The sequence below is a fragment of the Pelodiscus sinensis genome, chromosome 22 (genome assembly GCF_052426305.1).
Source record: "Pelodiscus sinensis isolate ZL-2025 chromosome 22, ASM5242630v1, whole genome shotgun sequence".
NCBI classification, from domain to species: Eukaryota; Metazoa; Chordata; order Testudines; family Trionychidae; genus Pelodiscus; species Pelodiscus sinensis.
This window is the reverse complement of record NC_143073.1, coordinates 11,393,806-11,416,188: the sequence shown is the minus strand read 5'-3', so window position 1 is coordinate 11,416,188 and position 22,383 is coordinate 11,393,806. Positions and strand designations below refer to the sequence as shown.

Genomic DNA, 22,383 nt, shown 5'->3' with positions numbered 1-22,383 from the left:
CCATGGGCCTCTCTTCCTGCAGACGGGCCTTGATCGGGCCTCAGGCTGGCTCGCAGTCCATGAGTGGCAGCCAAAGGAATATGATTCCGCTCGCCTTGGCCGCGGGCAGCATGGACCTGCTGCAGAGGAGGGAGCATGCTCCGTGGGATCTCCGCTCCTCGCAGAACTGGGCCCAGGCCATGGCTAGACTACGTGTTGTGGCACTGTCCAGTCACTGCAGGAATGCTGCTCCCCCAGCCGCTGCCTGGGTTGGAGGAAGCAACCCTACGCCAGCCTCGCTGTGTGGTCATTGGGGGCCAGCTCGGCCTGACCGCGGCTCTCGGAAGAGATTCACCCCCCCCCCCCAGCGATGTCGCTGTGTCAAGATGGAGTCCAGGTATAGACCAGGCTCCTTCTCCCCCCTGTCCTCCCCATCCTGCCATGATGTACATGGCCTGGGGGCTCCAGGCCAGAGCTACTGCTTAGCCCTGTCCTGCCTGGGGAAAGTTTCCTCTGAACCCCTGGGTGCAGATGAGCAATGAACAAGGTGGCTCGCCACACGGCCGCTGACATCACATAAGAAGGCTCCGGCAGCCAATGAGCCTCTGGCTACAAGCTGTGATCATGTGTCCATGGCAGCCCCCTCTCCCCTCCCACAGACACACCTGGGGGGTAAGAGGCTGGTGACCCTGGGGCAGATCCAGGGACAGAAGCCAGCCCGGTGTGAATGGGAATAAGCTGCTCTGAGCTGGGAGCAAAAGCCGGTTCTCTGGTGTATTAATCAACCCTGGCCAGAGCCATCTCTGCACCCCCAGCTTTCTGGGGAGGGCAGGTGGGTGGGGAAGTAGAGGAGCTGGGAGTGGGGAACCTGGGGTCAATGTACATCTATGAGTGGAGTAGGGTTTAGTGGTTAGAGCACAGGGTCGAGGAGGCTAGGTCAATACCCAGCTCTCAGGTGGCAGTGGGATCTAGTGGTTAGCGTTGCAGGGGGACTCTTCCCTTCAGCTCTGTAGCTGTCAGAACAAAGGATCTTTCTTCAGTCCATCCCTCAGCTTCCTTCTTCTCTCAAGTCGGCTGGGAGTCACCAACTTCTTCCTTGATTGGGCTCCCCGTTCTGTGATACTGGCCTTGGCGAAAGGTTCCTGCTTGCTCGTTAGCTGTCACATGGTTAAGGCCCTACCAAATTCATGGTCCCGTGTTGACAATTTTACAGTCATAAGACTTACAAAAATCAGGAATTTCACGGTTTCAGATATTTACATCTAACATTTCATGGTGTCGTAACCATGGGGGTCCTGAGCCAAAATTAGCCTGGGCGGGTTCAGAAGGCAGTGGTAGGGGTGGCCTTCACTTCTGCACCACTGAGGGCAGCAGCGCTGCCTTTAGAGCTGGGCAGCCAGGCAGCCACGGCTGCTGGCCACGCACTCATCCGGGAAGGCAGCACTGCCACCAGCAGCAGCGTGGATATAAGGAAGCTTGGTTTGGTATTGCCCCCCTTAGTTCAATGTGTCTCCAGAGCTGGGCACATTGTCAGCAGCTGCTGCTCTCCAACCCACCAGCTCCAAAGGCAATGCAGACGTAAGATGGCTGTACTGCAACCTCCCTGCAATAGCCCTGCAACACAACACCCCCCCACACACACACGTGCACACACAACCCCCTTTTGGGCCAGGACCTCCAGTTTGAGAAATGCTGAAATCTGTATCGTGCAGGGTAAAAGTGCACAAAAGATCAGATTTCAGGGGGAGGGAGAGCAGATTTCACAGTCAGTGTCACATTTTTCATGGCTGCACATTTTAATGAATGGAGATGCCTGTCTCCTAGGACTGGAAGGGACCTTGAAAGGTCACCAAGTCCAGTCCCCTGCCTTCACAGCAGGTCCAAGTACCATCCCTGACAAATTTTGCCCCAGATCCCTAAATGGCCTCCTCAAGGATTGAACTCACAACCGTGGGTTTACCAGACCAATGCACAAACCACTGAGCTATCTAATCCCCTCAATTTGATAGGGTCATACTCAGACAACCTCCTACCCATGGGCTCCACTACTGCTCTTGCTTCAAGCCCACATCTTCCCCCTCCCAGAAAGCCCACGCTGGTGTCTTATGCTCTGGGAAGCAAGAGGGGAGGCCAGATGGAGGCTGGGTGGGGGGGTCCCAGAAGAGCAGAGGTCTGGGAGCTGGGGAGCAGCAGGAGCTGTAATAGCCCAGGCCAGGGTGGGAATCTCAGCTGGGGGGCAGGGCGGATTTCTGGAAGGTCAGAGGGGTGAGGGCTGCCATTAGCCAGGGCAGAGAAAATGGAGGCTGAGATAAGGCTGGGTCCCTGGGAGGAGCTGCCCAAAGACAAAGACTAGATGGAGCAGTTCAGCATTGCCAGGAACTCACACAAGAACTGGCCTTTCCCTCTTGTAAGGCAGGGGCTGCAGCAGCTTGCTGGAGCCAGCATGGCATCACAGAGCAGTGGGGACATCATCAAGCTGTCAAAGGAGGAGCTGGAGGCCCTGAAAGCTGCCTTTGAGGAGGGGAACCTCGCCGGAGTGGCCTCCAGGCTGCAGGAGATGCTGGAGTCACTGGAGAATGTCCCGCTGGACGTGGGGGTCACAGGCGAGACCGGCTCTGGGAAGTCATCCTTCGTCAATGCCCTTCGGGGCCTGGGAGATGAGGATGCAGGCGCCGCCCGCACTGGTGTGGTGGAGACCACCAGGGAGCCCAATCCCTACCAGCACCCCCGGTATCCCAACGTGACCATCTGGGACCTGCCGGGGATCGGCACACCAGATTTCCACCCCGACACCTACCTGGAGCAGGTCGGCTTCTCGCGCTATGACATCTTCTTCATCATCACCTCGCAGCGCTTCACTGCCAACCACGCCGCGCTGGCCCGCCACATCCAGGACATGGACAAGAGCTTCTACTTTGTCCGCTCCAAGGTGGATGTGGACCTGGATTCCTCCCTCAGGCGCCGGCCATCCAGCTACAGCGAGGTTGGGGTGCTGCAGGAGATCCGGCAGAACTGCCTGGAGGGTCTGCGGGCCCAAGGCATCAGCTCGCCGCGCGTCTTCCTCCTCTCGGCCTTTGATCTCAGCAAGTTCGACTTCCAGCTCCTGGAGGAGACACTGGAGAGGGAGCTGAGCCACCACAAGCGGCATGCCTTCCTGATGGCCCTGCCCAACATCTCCCTGCACATCCTGGAGAAGAAGAAGGCTGCCATGTTGGAGCACATGTGGCTGGTCTCCACTGTGGCCTGTGGTGTCCATGCCGCACCCATCCCAGGGCTCCTGATCTCCTGCAATGTGGACATCCTGGCCAGGACCTTGCAAGGTTATTGCAAGGGCTTTGGCTTGGACGAAGACTCTTTGGAGAAGCTGGCAGCAAAAATGGGGCAGCCAGTGGAGCAGCTGAAGGCCGTGATCAAGTCACCACTGGCCATGGAGATCTCCAACATGCTGGTGGTGCAGCTGTTGATGCAGGCAGGCAGTGAGACGCCTAAATTAGCCAAGGAGGTGCTAAGCTCTGTCCCTCTGCTGGGCTCACTGGCCTCCGGAGCACTGTCCTTTGCCACCACCTACAAGATGCTGAGGAGCTTTGTGAACGAGGTGGCTGCTGATGCCCAGGGGGTGCTGATCAAAGCCTTCAAACTGGATGCTAAGAAGTGAGCCAGAAAGGGGGAGGAGCAAGATCAAGATACTTTCTATGAGGCAAAGGACCAAAATCCAGTGCCAGGTGGAGACAGGACTGTGGCATCCCCCGGAAATCCCCTGAACTTCCCATCTGATGTCAGAATTTCGTTCCTGAGTTGGATATAAAACCAATGAGTGAATTTGTAAAGTTTCTGCTGCATTTGTTACTTGGCTATTTAAACACCAATTATCAGGTCTGATTTTGCTTTGCTTTGCACATTGGTGCCCATTGGGTGAGTGTGTTGTGTACCAGGAGTAAACCTGTTGTAAATACTTCACCGTAAACCAGAAGTAAATCCATCTTCAATGTGTCATCATAAACTGTGAGTAATTCCATTATAAACAGATAATTTTCATGTAGACTGTCATAACTCTGCTATGAATACACCACTGTGAACCAGGTGTAACTCAGAGGCCAATAATCTGGGGCAAGCCAAGGGTAAACATAAAGTACACCAGGAGTAATGCTGATGTGAATCAGGAGTGACTCTGGAGTGAAGCAGAACGAAAAGCCAAAATCTTGGAACTTTCTCCTGGAACAGAAATATTCCAAAATATTTTGTGTTAGCCTTGTAGAATCGTTTTGCTTGTCTGCAGTTGAAACATTTCATTACCATTTTGATTTTTGTTAGAACTTGTAACGTGATGACGATAAAAGGCAACATATTATTAAATTATGAATTCTAACAATTTTCACAAAATTCAAAATGATAAAAGTTTGGCACTGATGACCATGAAACGTTTCAAAAACTGCCCGTAGAAAAAGTGGATAATACTGCTATGGTCCTGTGAAATGTTTAGATTTTGTCCAATCAGTGTTTTCCCAAAAGTGTCTTAGCTGTGGCTCACCTGTTTGCCAGGGAAGGTGCTCAGATGCTACAGGGCAGGGACTGTTCTGTATGTGTACAGCCCCTAGCACCATGAGGTCCTGCGCCATGACTGGAGCTCTTAGGTGCCAGCATAATACACATGGTGATGGGAAGCACTACAGATGCCTTACATCGTGTAAACCTAGCCCTTTCTTTGTCTTTGTGGTCTCTGGAGAAACCAGATTAAACTAGCCTCTGGAGCCTCACCAGGTGGTAGGAGTACCTCTCTGGAGGTGTGACAACCTCACCCCGGCCCCCTATTGTTCTTAGCTCCTGGGGGAAGCTGTCACCCCCCTCCCCCATGGAATTACACACAGTCTGGTACCAGCTTTGTCCACATATTTACTCTGCTGACACCATTATTGGACCTAACCATGCCAGTTACAAGATCAAGAACACATATTCCTATTCATCCAGACATATAATTTATGCCATCATGTGCCTAAAGTGTCCGTCTGCTATGTACATTGGACAAACGTCTCAGACACTTCGCCAAAGAATCAATGCACACAAAAGAGACATAAGACTCGCACAGAGAGAAAGCTGTTGCCTGCCATTTCAGCCAGACTGATCATTCCCTCAATGATCTTAAAACATGCATATTGCTTCAAAGAGACTTTAACTCCAGACTTCAACGAGCAGCTTCAGAATTGTCATTCATGCTTAAATTTGACACTTTATGTGTGGGTTTAAACAAAGACTCTAATTATCGCACCCGTTACAAAGATAGCTTCTCCAGTTATCACCCCAATGTCATTACCTCACAGAAACTAACCTTCCCCCCTCACCTCCACTCTGTTCTAAAATTTGATTTGTCAATTTCACATGCATTCATTTTTGTGATTGTATCACTTTGGCATATACGGTTGTGCCAATTTTCTTCCACATATTGATCTGAGGAAGTGGGTCTGGCCCACGAAAGCTCATCACCTAATAAACCATCTTGTTAGTCTTTAAAGTGCTACATAGTCCTGTCTTGTTTCAGCTACACCAGACTAACATGGCTGCATCTCTATCACTGTGACCCACAACGCTACACAAAGAGCTCACAATGGTAGCACAGAAAAGCATCGTACCTGTCTCAGTTAGAATCAGAACTTCATGAAAATCAGAATTTCACCTCCCATCGTGAACCTTTTGCCCTGAAAAATCAAAATATCGACATTTTCTGGGGAAACTGCATGATTCAACGTGCCCAGATCAAAATGATTCCTTTCCGCTGAGCTGACTCACAGGGATTCATTTGGAGTCAGTTTGATATTGAACATCATTTGCTGAGGGCATATTGTGGAAGTTGTAGTTTACGGATCTTGTCTTGACCTCATTCTCCCAGGTGGGCAATAGATTAGGAACAGACACGTCCCTTTGCTGATTTTTGATGTCTGGAGGATGAGGAGGGCCTAAAACAGAAGCCCATGTATCACAGGCTGCCTGGCATGAGGCCTGAGGCCTAAGCAACCATGGTCAAGACTTTGCTAATATAAAGCAGAGTCAAGCTGTGAGCAAGAGGCAGGCCTAGCTCACAGAACATGGCAAGAACAAGGCTGATATTGGAGAAACACTCGTACCTCAGAGGCACTAGGCACAAGTCGTAAGCACATTCCAGAGGGATGGTAACAGACCATTTGGTGCCCATACTCTCCTCAGATAACAGGGACACGCCAGCCCCGCTTCAGGCCAGCGTCCAGCTTGACAGCAGGATGGATAGCCATGTTTTGATCGAACCACCATGTACAAGGTAATGGGTGGTAGCTAGGTACGTCAGAGGGAGGCAGCCTGATACGTTAGGAGCGATGCGTCGTAGCTGTGTGAGAAAATGTATCTTATGGGGGCTGTCCTTGTCCATGGTGCTCAGGAGCTGGGAGTCTGAAGCTAGGGGCAATTTTCTGATGAAAACAAAACATTTCTCATGTCAGTAATTAGTTTTGCAGAAGGAAACTTTTGTCTGAGCATCAGCCCAGGGGGAAATCCTCACCAGCTCCAGACTGCAGCCTTCATGGCTGCAGAAAAAACCTTCTAACATGGCCTGGAAACCAGCAGCCTTCTACAGGGATTCGATATTATTAGTTTTTTAAAAAAAAATAAATCTCATGGTTTCTGGCTAATCTCATGAGTTTTAAAATGTCTGACGAGCCATTAGTGCCTGGGGTGGGTGATATGCAAATGAATTATTGACAGCTGAACTCTCGTTCAAGACCATGAGAATGGTCCCCTGCCCCGTAAGCTCTGTATTCATACACTACCCTTGCCCCTTCTATCCCAGTCCTTTGGACAAGCCCCTCATGTTAGCAAATGAGCCTGTAATTCTTCATACGCTGATTCCTCCCCCACCCCCCGCCGCTTTCCTTACACTCTTTTCCGAAAATGCTTTTAACGGAAAACTTTTCCGTTAAAAGCATTTCCGGAAAATCATGCCAGTCTAGACATAGCCAAAGGTTGGTATGCTCTGAGTTAGCACCCATTGAAATGCATGGCACATTTACCCCGAGTTACTGCTTCAGGCTCTCGGCAGAGCCAGGCAGATGTCCCCACACTGGGTACACACTTGGGTCATGTTATCCAGGTTCTCTGCAAAGCCAGAACAGCAGGAGGCTGTTAGTTCAAAGACTTTGCAGAACAGTTCTCTGCATCTTCCAGCCGTTGGCCTCTAAGGCCCTGAGGTGGATGTGACATGCCGGGGTACAATCTAGATTAATGTGGAACTGTGTCACCCCTGCCCTGAAACTCCTGGTGCTTTCCAATGCCTTGGTGAAATAGTTCTCACCTTGGCCTCTCACAAACAGCTTTCCAGCCTGCAGGCCATCTCTGTCTTTCAATAAGAACAGTTTTTTCTTGCATAACCCATCTTACCCACAGATGGCCCTGCACTTCCCAAAAGGGATCAGCATCATCACCCCAATATACAGAGAAAAACCAATGCACCTAGAAAGGAAGAAACTTCTGTAATTGCAGCCTGTCAGCTGCACTTGGGTTACACTCTGTCTCTCACTAGCCATGGTTAAACCTCAGTGACCCCAGGGTACCTCCAGTCCCATATATCTCCCCAGAAATGTATGTATGGTACTGCCAAGCCCTCTCCAGGGCAGTGCACAAATATTTTAAGTCTGTTATTCCTTAAAGGGCTTGTCGTTTCAAATAGCTATTCAGACATTTCCATTTAAACACAATAAATTAGATAAAAACAGGAAAACAAGTGTATTGACTACAAAGAGATGGATTTTAATTGACTGCGAAGAATGAGGCATAAAAGACATAAGTGGTTACAAGAAAACATAAAGATAAAATGTTGATTAATGTCCAACATAACAAGCTATTTCCCATTCAAAGCACAATTTCTCAGCACATGATTTCAGCAGTGTTAGGGTACATCCACACTGAAACGCTATTTCAGGACACCAGAGTATCCTGAAATAGCTATCCCATGTCTTCACAGCAAGCCTATCATTTCAGGCTCGTTATTCCGATGTCCCTGTAAACCTCATTCTGAGAGGTAAATTTAAAATTTACCATTTATTCCTACCCTTTGTTAAAAGACAGGAAACAAAGGGTAGGAATAAATGGTAAATTTTCAGAATGGAGAGGGGTAACTAGTGGTGTCCCCCAAGGGTCAGTCCTAGGACCAATCCCATTCAATTTATTCATAAATGATCTAGAGAAAGGGGCAAGCAGTGAGTTAGTAAAGTTTCCGAATGATACTAAACTGTTTAAGATAGTCAAGACAGAAGCAGACTGTGAAGAACTTCAAAAAGATCTCACAAAACTGAGTGATTGGGCAACAAAATGGCAAATGAAGTTTAATGTGGATAAGTGTAAAGTAATGCACATTGGAAAAAATAACCCCAACTATACATATAATATGATGGGGGCTAATTTGGCTACGACAAATCAGGAAAGAGATTTTGGAGTTATCGTGGATAGCTCTCTGAAAACTTCCACACAGTGTGCTGTGGCGGTCAAAATGGCAAATAGAATGTAAGGAATTATTAAGAAAGCGACAGAAAATAAGACACAGAATATCTTACTGCCCCTGTATAAAACTAGGGTATGCCCACCTCTTGAGTAGTGTGTACAGATGTGGTCTCCTCACCTCAAAAAGATATTTTGGCCTTGGAAAGGGTTCAGAAAAGGGCAACTAAAATGATCAGGGGTTTGGAACAGGTCCCATATGAGGAGAGGCTAAAGCGACTGGGACTTTTCAGTTTGGAAAAGAGGAGACTGAGGGGGGATATGATAGAGGTCTATAAAATCATGAGTGGGGTGGAGAGGGTGGAGAGGGTGAATAAAGAAAAGTTATTCATTAGTTCCCATAATATAAGGACTAGAGGACACCAAATGTAATTAATGGGAAGCAGGTTTAAAACTAATAAGCGAAAGTTCTTCTTCACACAGCGCATAGTCAACCTGTGGAACTCCTTGCCAGAGGAGGCTATGAAGGCTAGAACTATAACAGTGTTTGAAGAGAAGCTAGATAAATTCATGGAGGTTAGGTCCATAAAAGGCTATTAGCCCGGGGATAGGAATGGTGTCCCTGGCCTCTGTCAGAGTCTGGAGACAGATAGCACGAGACAAATCGCTTGATCATTGTCTTCAGTCCACCCCCTCCGGGGAACCTAGCACTGGCCACTGTCGGCAGACAGGCTACTGGGCTAGATGGACCTTTGGTCTGACCCAGTACGGCCGTTCTTATGTTCTTATATGAGGAGTAAGGGACATTTTGGAACAGATCTTGTGTAGATAGCGCCAAAGTACGAAATAAGCTATTTTGAAATAGCATCAAAATAAGATACACAAATTTGTGTAGCTCAAATGGTGTCCCTTATTTTGAGTTCCGGTGCAGTGTAGACACACTCTTACTGACCAAACTCTCTGGTCAGGACCCGTCCACCAGAGTCCAGCACTTGCTTCCATTTTTCTCTTCTGGTGCAGTGAATGCAGTAGCTGGGCTGACGGTGGGGCTCCCTTACTATGTTTGTCCATCCTTCTTATAGTTTCAGGCCCTCCCTTGAAAACCACTTCCCACTGAGCACTAAATGACGAAGAGTCTGGGTGGAAGGATGTTCCCAGCTGCCTTTTTCACTTGTTAGAACTTTTTGTTTTCCTTCCCCGTTTGATGACTCTGTTTACTTACCCCTTCAATGCAAATGTAGGACAGACTGATGTTCCAGTTTCTGTCTGAGCAGTGCTGTGGGGTTTGGAACATGGGTTAATAACACCATACAGGGCAATCTTACCCACATATCTATGCTGACCTACAGACTGTGAGTTTTCAAATTGTTCATGACAGGCAGATGACTGGATTTGATGACGTCTCTAGCTCCTTTCCAGTTCCAGTGTTCTATGATTCTGTGCCTTATGCCAAATTTGTACAGTAGCATGAAGGGGTGAACGTGGGGACATACTCTGTCACATGGGGCACTGACACATCCCATTCATTGAGAAACCCTGGATGAAGGGATGCTGGTAAACAGCTGGAGGACTCACGGAGAAAGGGTGTGGTGCTGCAGAAAGGAGGTATTATGGCCCAGTGATGGAGCGGGAATGAGGAGAATCGGGTCTAACAACATTGGGAAAGTTTCTTCCCTTCTTGCTGCATTGATTTTTGTATTCTGTAAATTGGAGTCATAACGCTGATCCCTTTTGGAAGGAGCAAATGCTAAGAAACGGTGTCCAAGAGCGAACTGTTCATGAAAGGGGGAAAATATGAAATGAATGGTTCTCATCCCTTCATTGTTCATTGTCTGGCTGGAGTCATTTCTGCATTCGAAGGCACGGGTGCAGTTTCAGTGAAATTTAAACAACAAAGTTCCTGCTTTCATCTGCTTCCTTATTATAGCCTGGGAAGATCTACTGAGCTCCAACATCCTTCATGGCTTCACTGGGACCATTCATCTCCACCGTCTGAGTCAACACTCAGTGGCCACGTGCAAGCAATCGGTGATCAGTTGATAAGGCCAGGTCTGCCATGTGTTCATGTGTAAACATGGGTTCCCTGGCTGGATGGCAAAAGTTGCACTGGGGCATGAAGATGAAAGATGAACAAGGTTTGACCTGCTGTAGGTGTTCACTTGAAACCCGCCCCTGGGTGTGTGGATAATGCAGGTGCTTGTTACTTGTGTTTGCTGTCAAAAGGTCATGTTCATTCTTGGTGCCTTATTTAAGGGCGGGGGGTGGGTACACCAGAGGAACAGCTCTGTCTCTCGGTGCAAAGAAGCTGCTTCAGCTGAAATCCACAGGTGGAAACCTCAGACCTGGGAACTACAGGCCAGGTGAGTCCTGGCCTTGTCCTCAGGGGCTACACTGTGACGTGCGTGGAGGCTGTAATACGTTCCCTTGGAAAAGAGGAACGTTAACAAGCCCAGGATGTTTCTGGCTTCCTCGCACCTGTAAGATGAGGATAATGCTCCTAAGCTGCTATGAGATCTACTCATGAACAGCACTGGGCATTGCTATTGCTACATGGCATCCGCGTGATCCATCTAGCTCCCCGGCACACATGAGCCTCAATGGGTTTATCCTCAGAGCCCCCTGGGGAGGTAGGGATGGTTCTCGCCCTGTTGGACAGCTGGGGAGCTGAGCCCAGAGAGAGCACATCACCTGCCTAGTGAGTCCCTGGCAGAGGGGGGTTGAAGGCAGCTCTCCTGAATCAGAGGCTCAACCACAAGAGCCCCTCAACTAGCCTTTAGCCCTGGGTAGCTGTGCTGCAGGGCGCGTTGGCTGGGCGCAGGAGGCTGTGCCCGTTCAGCGCACAGACAGATACCGTGGCATGAGTGGAATGTGCTGATGTTAGTTCTGCTGCAAAGCCAGGAGAGAGACACCCAGAAAGGGTCTGAGAAGGGCCAGTGGGTACTGATCCCCTCCGTTCTCTGCTCTGGACCTGATGCTAGGGCAGACTGGAGCCAGTGGCTGCATTCCTTTGACTTGAATGGCTTTAGGTGAGGCCCTCTGCTGCTTCAGTTTCCCCATCTGTAAAATGGGTAAAATGAGACCTGTGTACTCCCCGTGATGATGTGAGGCTCAGTTAGCAGAGGGAGAGCAGGGAGAGGGCTCTCTGTGTGTACATGACACCACTTGGTTTCCTCCCAGAGCCCCATGCCAGCACCATGGTCCCCAGTGCTGCCCTCCCAGCCTGTCTCTCTGATCTTCCTACCCCACAAGCCCTTCACTGAGCCTTGAGTGGGCTCTGAAGTTGGAAACTGCTCTAAGGATGTCACTGCAAGGCCACCTCCTCCCCACTCAGGCAAACCCCACTGAACTCAAGGGCTGGAGGGTGCTCGTGTCATGGGCAGGTTATGCAGAGAGCCAGCACAGCCCTGGGAGCAGGAGGGCTGGGGAGGAGCCCTGCCACCCCCTAGCCTGGCTATTAACCAGCTGATCCCCTATTTTCCCTGCTGCAAAGTCAACAATGAAACAACTCGCTCTCCTGCTGCTCCTCTTCCCCCTGACCAGGGCGGCCCCTTGCGGTAAGTGTCTCTTTTTCCTTTCTTCTTCCGGGAAACCATTCTCCCAACCCTAAGGCAGCCTCCTGCCACCCAGAGCTCCCCCTGAGTCACTGCAAAGATTTTCTTCAGTCCAAGTTCCAGGGCCAAGATTTTCAAAGCTGGGTGCCTGAGGGATTATTATTATTGTGGAAACACCTAGTCCTGGAGCACCACCACCCCGCACCAATGCTAGGCACTGTCGTTATCTATTAGGTGTATTACGGTAATGCTTTGGTCCTCCTGTTCAAGCGTTTTGTGCAACCCATCCCCTCTCCGCGATTCCCAAACTTACCTGGATCTCCCAATAGAGAGTTAGGGATGTGGAGTAGTTCGGAAATCTTCCTCTTCTTAGAAGCCTGAGTTCTGCTTCAAATACAGACAGGTGTGTGTCTGTGTCTGTGTGTGAGTGTGTGTGTGTGTGTGTCTGTGTCTGTGTGTGAGTGTGTGTGTGTGTGTGTCTGTGTCTGTGTGTGTGTGTGTGTGTGTGTCTGTGTCTGTGTGTGAGTGTGTGTGTGTGTGTGTGTGTGTGTGTGTGTCTTTTTGTGATTGCAGGGAGCGGGGAGGTTTGTGCATTTGTGATTCTCGGTGGCTTCGTGTGGCAACGTAAGGCTGCCTCTGGTTGTCCGTCTTGCTGTGTTTCTGTGTTGTGTATGACGGAAGGTGTCTGAGGGTACGTCTACACTACAGCGCTAGTTCGAACTAACTTAGTTCGAATTAGTTAATTCGAACTAAGCTAGTTCGAACTAACGCATCTAGAACTAAAAACTAGTTCGAACTAGCGTTTTGCTAGTTCGAACTAGCAAGTCCACATTGAGTGGACTCTGAACAGGGCTTAAGGATGGCCGGAAGCAGTGCCGGCAGGGCATAAAAGGAGGACTTAGAGCATGGAGATGCTGTCTCAGGCTAGCCGAGGGCTGCTCTTAAAGGGTCCCGACCCCCACCCCGGACAGACAGTTCTCAGGGGTTCCCCACTTGCAAAGAAGTTCTGGCTTGGAGTGCCCGGAGTACCCACACTGGGCACATCACAGCACTCGGCCATCAGCCCGGCTGCACTTGCCGCAGGCTGCCATCTGGGGAGAGGGGGCAATCGGGGGTCTGCAGGAGAGCTTCCACCCCCAGAAGCCCGCAGAGCCAGCCCAGTCCTCCCCATCGGGGGCTCGTACCCCATTCCTCCCTCACCTCCTTCCACTTACCCTTCCCTAGCCCCCCTTCTTATTGATGTACAAAATAAAGATAACGTTTCTTCCAACATTGACTCTGTCTTTATTGAACAAAACTGGGGGAGACTGGGAAAAGGAGGTGGGAGAGGGGAAGAGAAAGGCTGGGAGAGGGGAGGGCAACTAAAATTATCAGGGGTTGGGAACAGGTCCCAGATGAAGAGAGGCTACAGAGACTGGGACTGTCCAGCTTAGAAAAGAGGAGATGGAGCGGGGACAGGATAGAGGTCTCTAAAAGCAGGGGTTGAGTGGAGAGGGTGCACACAGAAAAGTTCTTCCTGAGTTCCCATAAAGAAGGACTAGAGGACACCAAAGGAAAGGAATGGGTAGCAGGCTTCAAACTAGTAAGAGAAAGTTGTTCTTCAGAAAGCAAAGAGTTAACCTGCGGAACTCCTTGCTGCAGGAGGCTGTGAAGGCTACAACTAGAACAGAGTTTAAAGGGAAGTGAGATCAAGTCATGGAGGTTGGGTTCATGGAGTGGTCTTAGCCAGGGGGTAGACCACTCCATGTCCCTGCCCAAAGTTTGTGGAAGTCTGGAGAGGGATGGCACGAGACAAATGGCTTGGTCACTGTCTTCAGTCCATCCCCTCCAGGGTCCCTAGGGTTGGCCGCTGTCGGCAGACAGGCTACTGGGCTAGATGGACCTTTGGTCTGACCCAGGACGGCCATTGTAAGCTCAGGGCTCAGTGTCGGGGGTCTCAGTGGACCCCCTTGATTTTCATGCACACCTGCTCCTGGGTGGCCAGGCTGGCAGCTCTTCTGCCCTAGATGGCCACTTTCCTGTGCCTAGTGCGGAGATCGTGGACGAGGTCCACGATGTCCGCACTAGCCCAGGAAGGTGCCCGCCTCTTGCGGTCCAGGGCAAGCTCCCGGGAGCCGCCAGCCTGGTCCCGGCAAGAGGGGGTGGGCTGGGGGGCATCGGGTGGGTGGCTCTGTGCCGTGCCAGGTGCAGGGTCTGCTAGCTGGGTGCTGGCAGGCTTGCACCTGGCACGGGCACCGTAGTCAGCCCGTGCCCCTTTAAGGGGTCCGGGGCCGGGAGGGGGGCATAGAGTTTCCCTGGTGTTGGCCAGAGTGGCCACCAGGGAAACCTGGGGAGGGCTAGCCTCCCACTAGTTCGAACTAAAGGGCTACACAGCCCTTAGTTCGAACTAGCTAGTTCGAACTAGGCGTTAGTCCTCGTAAAATGAGGTTTACCTAGTTCGAACTAAGCGCTCCGCTAGTTCGATTCAAATTCGAACTAGCGGAGCACTAGTGTAGCACCTATTAAAGTTAGTTCGAACTAACGTCTGTTAGTTCGAACTAACTTTGTAGTGTAGACATACCCTGAGTGTTTTCCAGTGGTTGTGCTCAGTTGTGTGATTGTGTCCCTGTGCTTGTGTGGCTGGGTGGGCTGTTGGTGCAGGTACAGTCACTCCACCCAAGTCTTTCCCATGACTCGGGGACTGAGGGCTCTGCCAACCTGGCTCCGTACATAGTAACGGATGACAACTCCGAACCCGACCTATCCCTGCCGTGCAGATGGGAGTGGAGGGGCGGCTGCGTTGAAACTCGCCATCACTGACCTGCTGGACCAGTGGAAGGACACGAACATCAGCCCGAGCCCCCAGGGCAACCAGAGCTCCCAGAGCCTGCTCCGCAGCTGCAAGCAAATTAAAGCCGCCCAGGTCGGAGCTGGAGGTGAGTCCGGAGGCGGCATCCCCAGACCCCAGTGGCTGCTTCAGACCCAGGGTCAAGTTCAGTCACAGCTGGCTCAAGTTGGGTCAATATTCCCTGGGCCATCTCTGTGCTGGGGCAGAGACACCTGCCTGCCCGTGGACATGGAGGGGAATCTCTTCACCAGGCCAGGCTCCTTCTGAGCACACCCGGGGGCTGGATCCTGTAGGGCTGGGACTGACGATGAGCTGGGGCCCTTTGGTTGGGGTTAAGCAGGGGGTGTGCTGTGCACGAAGGCCTGTGAAGGGGCCCCTCAGCTCTGGGCCAGCGCCCTGCTGCTTAGGCCCAGGCCCAGCAGCTGCTGGCAGAGAAAAGCTCACGGGGGCATCTGCTGGTCTCCCCTGACAGAATTTGAGGCAGCAGTGACACAAAACCCCTTTGCCAGAGCAGGTCTCTGAAATCTCCCCTCCTGCTGCTCTTGGGCTGAGCCCCTCAGCACCAGCGCTTGTCCAGGCCGGGAGGGTGCTCAGCACCTTTGACAATGAGGTGTAGCCAGTGGGTGGCAGATTCTGTCCCTGGCTCTGTCCCACCCGTCGTGCGGCCCCCCAGACTGAGTCAGCGCAGGCTGCAGCCCAAAGAGGGACACAGGGTGGGGACACAGGCAGCAGGAGGGGCAGGGGGATCTAAACAAGTCCTGGGGCCTTGCCATGGTACAAATTGCCCCCTGGCCTGATTCTCGGTTGCACTTAGGCCTGGTCTGCGCATGGCGACTGTCCCGGTGTCACTGGGCGGGGTCGGGGAAGGTTTCCTTGCCACACGGATACCAATCCAGCCCCAGTGTGATCCCAGCTACACTGGGACAAAGGTGCCTGAGACAGGGGCAGCCTCGTCCCCTTCCCCTTGTGGCAATGGCCATCCCAGTACACGGCCCATTCAAACCAGTCTCAGCTGCGTTTGCACTGGGGGGCTGTGGCGCTTTAACAGCCCCGGTATCATTAAGGTGCCACAGATTGTGTGTGGAAAGGCTCAGGCCCTGACGCCCCGTCCTGGGGGAGTCCCTGTGATTACACTGGCTCTCTGCTGCCAAGGGGGCTTCAGTGTCCTTGGGACTCTGGTTGCTCTGCTCCCGGGTGCAGGGTCCCGTCCTGCTCCAGCCACTCCGGGTTGTGCCCTGCTGCAGCCACTAGAAGCTCCTCCCCGGGGCCTGTGTCCCGTTTAGTGGCTGGCTCTGAGAGGGCCCTTCCCCTTTCCCTGGCCCTGGCTGACCAGCTCAGTTCTCCCGCCTTCCCTCCCTCCCCCCAGATGGGATTTACACCCTGCGCACCAAGGATGGCGAGACCTACCAGACCTTCTGTGACATGACCACCAATGGGGGCGGCTGGACCCTGGTGGCCAGCGTGCACGAGAACAACATCTACGGGAAGTGCACGGAGGGCGACCGCTGGTCCAGCCAGCAGGGGAGCAACGCCAACTACCCTGAGGGAGAGGGCAACTGGGCCAATTACAACACCTTCGGCTCCGCGGTGGGCGCCACCAGCGACGACTACAAGGTGGGCCCCTCCCCCATGGCCACGGCTGGGGAGAGGGTGCCTCAGAATGTGGTTGAATGCACCTGGCAGGTGGGGGACACAGGAATGGGGGTTGGATGGGAGGGAGGGCCCAGGGGTCAAGGCGCTAGCGTAGGGATTGGCTGTCCTGGATTCTATTCCCCGCCTTGTCACAGGCCCCGTACGTGATCGAGGGCAACTCCCCAACTCTGTCCGTCACTTTACCTCCCCTCCCGCGATGCAATGGGGATGCTGCTTCTCTGCCTTGCAGGGTGGGTGACGGGATAAATACACCACAGCTGGTGAGGTGCCCAGACGTGTGGGGGATGTGGGAGGTGGCTGGGTAAGTAGCCAGGCTGTGGCTGAGGTTTCAGCAGGGTCTTTGCTTTTCAGAACCCTGGTTATTATGACCTGCAAGCCCAGGACCTGTCCGTGTGGCACGTAACCAACAAGGTGCCCCTGGCGGAATGGAAGACCAGGTCCATCCTGCGGTACCACACCAGGACTGGTTTCCTGTCCTCCGAGGGGGGGAACCTCTTCAAACTCTACCAGGTGAGGGTGCTGGGTTGGGGGCTGTGGAGGAGGGACTGGGTGGCTCTGCTGGCCCCTGTGTACATGGGGGAGCTGGGACAGATAAATCCTCAACACGGTACAGATGCTCCAGGCCGGGGGCTCAGGAGCTGATAATGGGACATGGAGCCTTCCCCTGCATGCAGCCCATTGGAATCTGACCATGACCTTGGTGGGAGATGAGCTGGCTGCTCTCAGCCAATTGCTGGTGTGCACATCCCAACCCAGCCACCCCCATGGCACTGATATGCTGGCAGACTCAGCAGAGAGGCTGAACGTCCCATGGAGACTGACCCTACACCCGGCCCTGGAGATGGAAGGCTGCTGGACAGAGATGTTTTGGCGCTAAGCCAAGCCCGTGACCCACCTGTGAGCCCCAGCTTCGGGCATCAGGCCTCCTGACAAGATCATCTCAGGACAAGGGCCAGGGAGAAACATGCCAGACACGTCCCTAGCAGGCCCCACGCAGCACCACGGCGCTAGGTGGTGCACGGGCCCCGGAAAGAACAACAGTCCCTGCCCCAAACAGTCTCTGATAAATCCAGGCCACGTGGCACCTTGACAAGCCAGATTCCTCTGCCCGCTGCTAGGGTCACAGTTACAGCCTAGCAGTGGCTGGCACAGGAAGTGGCATTGACTGAATAAATCAACCAGTAAGCAGGTTTTAATCAACGCTGCCCTGTCTGCGCTGGAGCTGTCCTGCTGCAAGGACAGAAACTAAATCTGGCTGCTCGCTGCACTTGTCTTTCAGAAATATCCAGTGAAATACGGTGCCGGCAACTGCCTGACCAACAATGGCCCCTCCGTGCCCGTCGTCTATGACTATGGTGATGCCCAGCAAACTGCCAGTTACTACTCTCCAAGTGGCAGACGTAAGTTTGGGTAACGAGTGCACGTGTTTTCCCTTCCCACCCTCATAGATCAACCTTGTCCTCCCACTCTGAGTTATCTTTGTTTTAAATAGAGGGAAAACAAATGGAAAATCCTCAGGAGAGAGCACAGTGTGTGTTCTCCACTTTCACATGCTACCTGGCAACACAACACAAAAGGGCTCTGGTTTAGTCTGAGACAAATAGGATGAAATTCAATAAGGACAAATGCAAAGTGCTCCGCTTAAGGAGGAACAACCATGCATACAGAATGGGATGGCACTGTCTAGGAAGAAGTACTGCAGAAAGGGATCTAGGGGCATAGTGGATCACAAGCTAATCAGACAATCATCAAGTGATCTGTCCCATTTTCCAGCCTGCAATTGCCAGGATCGCGTATGGAGACTTTAAAAATTGGCGTCACATTAGCTATCCTCCAGGCTTCCAGTACAGACACTGATGTAAGGGATGGGTTACAAAGCACAGCTGGTGGTTCTACAGTTTCACATCTGGGTTCCTTCAGAACTCTTGGGCGATGCCATCTGGTCCTGGTGACTTATTCCTGGTTAGTTTGTCAGATTGTTCCAAAATCTTCTCTTCTGACACCTCAATCTGGGACAGTTCCTCAGATCTGTCACGTAAAAAAAATGGCTCAGGTTTGGGAACCTTCCTCAAGTCCTCAGCCGTGAAGACTGATGCAAAGAATTCATTTAGTCTCATGACAACCTAATCAAGTGTTCCTGATCCTTAACCATTCCTAGTTCACCTACATGGACTTACCAAAAGGGCCTGGCTGGGATCCCTTTTCTCCACCTGCTCATGGCAAACAACCATCCTGACCTCCCCTTTTCTGTCACCAGCTGAATTCGTTCCTGGCTACGTCCACTTCCGGGTGTTTAATCGTGAGAAGGCGGCCATGGCTCTGTGTGCTGGGGTGAAAGTCACCGGCTGTAACACTGAGCATGTGAGTATCTGGCCGGAGAGGGGTGAGGGTTGGAGTAGGGACAAGCCGAGAGCTGGAGTAGAGGAAATAATTTGAAACAAATGTTTTTGGGAGATCAACCCACAATGGATACAACCCCCCAAAAAGTTGTGGCAGGTCAGACACAATGTTTTGTTGGACTGAAAACAACTTGGTGTCTTTCAATCTGTGTAGATTCTTGCATTAGTACCCTTCCTCTCTGCTATCTTCTGATCCTTATCTGCTTCTTTTTTCTATTCAATCTTTAGGTACTTATAGATTACCAGATCTGCCTCTTTGGTTTTCCTTTTGATAGGTTCATACGCTCTGTTCCTTGTTTCCCGGCCCCTTCCATTTTTTTCCTTCCCCCTTGTTCATTTTGGGTCTGCACATCCTAAACTCAAAACTCCGGTCATCTGAAGAAGTGGGCTATGCCCATGAAAGCTCATGCCACCATCTACATGTTTTGTTAGACTGTCAAACCTGGCTGGCTGTATAAGGCCTCTCTTACCTCTTACACTGGTGCAGGGGAGATTCAGTTTATGGCCAGTGTGCCAGCAGGCACAAGCTGTGCTCGTGGAAGCAGTCTTCCCCAAGAGTAGGCCAGGGGGTTCTAATGTTATTTGTGTCCTTTGGGGATATCAGGGGAAAGCCAGCTCCTATGAACCCTGGTGTCAGAAGATGCTGCTGTGGGTGTGTGCACCCTGAGTTAGTGTATTGTGTTGTGCCCTAGCACCTCTGTCCAGGCTGCAGCAAGCAGTCCTGGTTATGAGCCACATTTCCCCTCTGGGAGGATGGAAGAGTATTGAGGGGAAAACCAGACCTGCCGAGTGTTTGAATGTGAAACCTGAGACCTCATTTCAGTCGCAGGGGAAAAGGGCCGTTCGAATGGGCAAACTAGACGCAGCAGCTTGGGGGGCTGAATTGAATGCAGATAATGCAGTTCAAAGAGAGGGAAAAACCTGGCCTTTCCCTGACTACCCATTTCATTGGTCTGTGTTTATCCTCTGAGCAGGATTCCAACAAGGACGGGCTAGGTAGGAGAACAGAGAGAGTTGGACCACTGACTATCTCATGGGATCCTGGTCCTCTAGGCACTACCGTAATAATCCTGACAAGTCAGGTCCAGCACCTAGCACCAGCGATCCTGTACCAGGGCTGAGGGTGCCAAAGCTCAAAGCAAACAAGCACTAAAAATAAAATCCCAAGGGCCCAAAGCCTCCTGGCCCTTGTGCAGGTGTTCAGACCAGAGCTGAAGGAGTGTCAAACGCAGGCAGCTGGGGCCTTTTTGCACCACTGTAACCAACTGCCCGAGCCAGGGCAAGGGACACTCAGGTCCCAAGAGTTGGGGATTTAAATCCTCATGCTTCAGGACACAAGCTGACATCTGACTGTGGAAGGTCAGGAGGTAACTTGCTGTGTTGGCAAATTCATTGCCAGCTGGCTATTGCAGGGTTTCTTGTGCCTTCTCCTGAAGTAGGTGGCACCGGCCTGGAGACAGGGGAGCAGCTAGATGGGTCCCTGTTCTGCTCCTCTGGCAATTCCTCTGTTCTCTCCCCAGCACTGCATAGGTGGAGGAGGGTTCTTCCCAGAAGGGAACCCAGTGCAGTGCGGCGATTTCACTGCCTTTGCCTGGGACGGCTACGGAACCCATCAGGGCTATAGCGTATCCAAGGAGATGCTTGAATCCGCAGTGCTGCTCTTCTACCGCTGAGTCCGGAAAGGCCGACGTGCCGCAGTGAAGGATGCTGCTTCCTTCCAGCCAGCAGCGCTTGCTGGCTTTGAACTCAGATGTCTGCCATGCAAATAAAGAATCTGAAGCAGGCTGGGGTGTCAGTGATTTACTCCCCTTGTGACCTAGAAAAATAGGCTCTGTAGAGTGGCCTAGAGTATAGGTAGGGCAGCTGCCTGGGGGCTACAGGGTGGTGGGGTTCAAGTCCCTATGCCCACACTGGGAACAGCTGGATAGTTAACACAGAAGAGGCTGTGGGAGTCTAAGCAGCAGGCAGAAGTAGATGTGTCTCTCATTCAGTTATAATTAGCAGTGATAGGAGCACTGGATGTTATTGGTGGATGAAGATCATTACATTTTACAAAGCATGGCAGTAGCATTGTTTCCATTTTAGATGGGGAAACTGAGGCACTGAGCAGCAAAATGATTTGCCCAAGGTCATCCAGCAGGTCAGTAGCAGAGTGGGGAATAGAATGCAGGTCTTCTGAGTCTAGTCCAATTGGCTCCTGTGGCTAGGATCTGCTATTATTAATAGTCCCCAACACTGCCCATGCTAACACTCCTTCATTGCATGTAATTTTGCCTTTTTAGTTGGAATGTCCCTCACAGCTGTATGCCTCTGGCTGAATTTTTTTTTAACTTACCCAAAAGGGCTCAATTGTTATTCAGATCAGTGTTTTGTCCATGTTAAAAAAAAGTCCAGTGACCTTGCCTTAGAAATCTGTACTCCCCTGCTCCCTTGACACACTGGAGTAGGGACTTGAAATTTCTGCCCCCAAAAAAGACCAGCCTAGCAGAAGGTGTTGGGATCTTACAATATCAGGCTGTGCTTTCAGGATTTTCTTAAATTGACACTGCCCCAGATAATCCTTTTCTGCTTCTATCACTTTGCAGCTAGAACATGAAACCAAAAAGTGTGAAAAGTCTCAGAGGGGGAGCTGTTAGCCAGTATCTGCAAAAACAAGGAGAAGTCTCATGGCTCCTTAGAGACTGAGGGTCCGTCTACACTACAAGCTTATTTTGAAACAAGCTATTCTGCTATCTCGATTTAGGGCTCCAGGAGGCACCGGGAAGGAATAACTTAGAATGGCCTCGGTGAGGGGCTATTTTGAAATAGCTGCAGTAGAGCGTCTACACAGGCCTCATTTTGAAATAGCTATTTTGGAATAGGGGGAGCAGCACAAGACGACACAACCCCGCACCGCCGAGCATTCCTGCCTTGAGGGAGGGCCCTGAGCTTCCCCCTGGAGGCAGATAAATCCAACCCACAACTTTGAACAGCAGGAGCCTGCCCCCCCTTTTGGAGACAGCCCAAGGCTGGGTGTGAACTCCATCTCCGCGCCACCCCAGCAGACCTGGCCCTCCCCCTCAGTGTGCGGAAATGGAGTTCAAACGGGGCCTGGTATCACGGGGAAGAAGCATCTCCTTTCTCCTGGACTGGATTTTCTCTCTGGTGCCTCACAGCCAAACCAGAAGCCCAGGGAGAGATGAGCAAGTCCCTCGACCCTTCATCCCAATGCCCCTAAGTCAGGGGTGGGGAACTTTTTCGGGTTGCGGAGCCGCTGATCCGCAGAAAAAAAATCAGTCGGGGACCACACTCAAGTGAGAAGCAAGTCGGGGAGTAAAGTGAGGCAGCCCCCAACTGAAGAGAAAGATATTCTCCACATTCCCTGCACACACCAGAGACTGGGGGGGGGGGAGGGGACGGCACTGTGGCTAGTAGATTGTGTGTGCTCCAGCCCCACTGGAGGGAGGGAGCCCTGAGGTTCGGGGGCCAGATCCAGGCAAGCTGGATCCAATTCCCAGGCCGTAGGTTCCCACCCCTGGCT

General features: G+C 51.7%; 2 protein-coding genes across 4 annotated transcripts; both read left to right on the top strand.

Moving 5' to 3' along the window:
- The first annotated feature begins 631 nt into the window (after positions 1-631).
- On the top strand, positions 632-3,798 carry LOC102461863 (interferon-inducible GTPase 5-like). 3 transcript variants are annotated; one of them, XM_025180768.3, is made up of 2 exons: positions 632-651; positions 2,392-3,798. In XM_025180768.3, the coding sequence occupies exon 2, from the start codon at positions 2,423-2,425 to the stop codon at positions 3,632-3,634; it is 1,212 nt and encodes a 403-aa protein (XP_025036553.1). In that variant the 5' UTR covers positions 632-651; positions 2,392-2,422; the 3' UTR covers positions 3,635-3,798. The 3 variants fall into 3 exon arrangements, with proteins under 3 accessions (XP_025036553.1, XP_006115318.1, XP_025036552.1); XM_006115256.4 differs by lacking the exon at positions 632-651 and adding an exon at positions 658-811 and having other exon boundaries at positions 2,396-3,798; XM_025180767.3 differs by lacking the exon at positions 632-651 and adding an exon at positions 658-811.
- An 8,131-nt stretch (positions 3,799-11,929) lies between these two features.
- On the top strand, positions 11,930-20,647 carry LOC102462083 (intelectin-1a-like). Its single transcript, XM_089772655.1, has 7 exons — positions 11,930-11,987; positions 14,741-14,899; positions 16,178-16,425; positions 16,816-16,974; positions 17,744-17,864; positions 18,722-18,825; positions 20,384-20,647. The coding sequence occupies exons 1-7, from the start codon at positions 11,930-11,932 to the stop codon at positions 20,534-20,536; spliced, it is 1,002 nt and encodes a 333-aa protein (XP_089628781.1). The 3' UTR covers positions 20,537-20,647.
- Positions 20,648-22,383: the final 1,736 nt, after the last annotated feature.

Coding starts and splice junctions, on each gene's coding strand:
- LOC102461863 (XM_025180768.3), top strand. CDS start 2,423: ATGGCATCACAGAGCAGTGGGGACATCATCAAGCTGTCAAAGGAGGAG.
- LOC102462083 (XM_089772655.1), top strand. CDS start 11,930: ATGAAACAACTCGCTCTCCTGCTGCTCCTCTTCCCCCTGACCAGGGCG. Junction 11,988..14,740: donor GACCAGGGCGGCCCCTTGCG/GTAAGTGTCTCT, acceptor CCTGCCGTGCAG/ATGGGAGTGGAGGGGCGGCT. Junction 14,900..16,177: donor CGCCCAGGTCGGAGCTGGAG/GTGAGTCCGGAG, acceptor CCCTCCCCCCAG/ATGGGATTTACACCCTGCGC.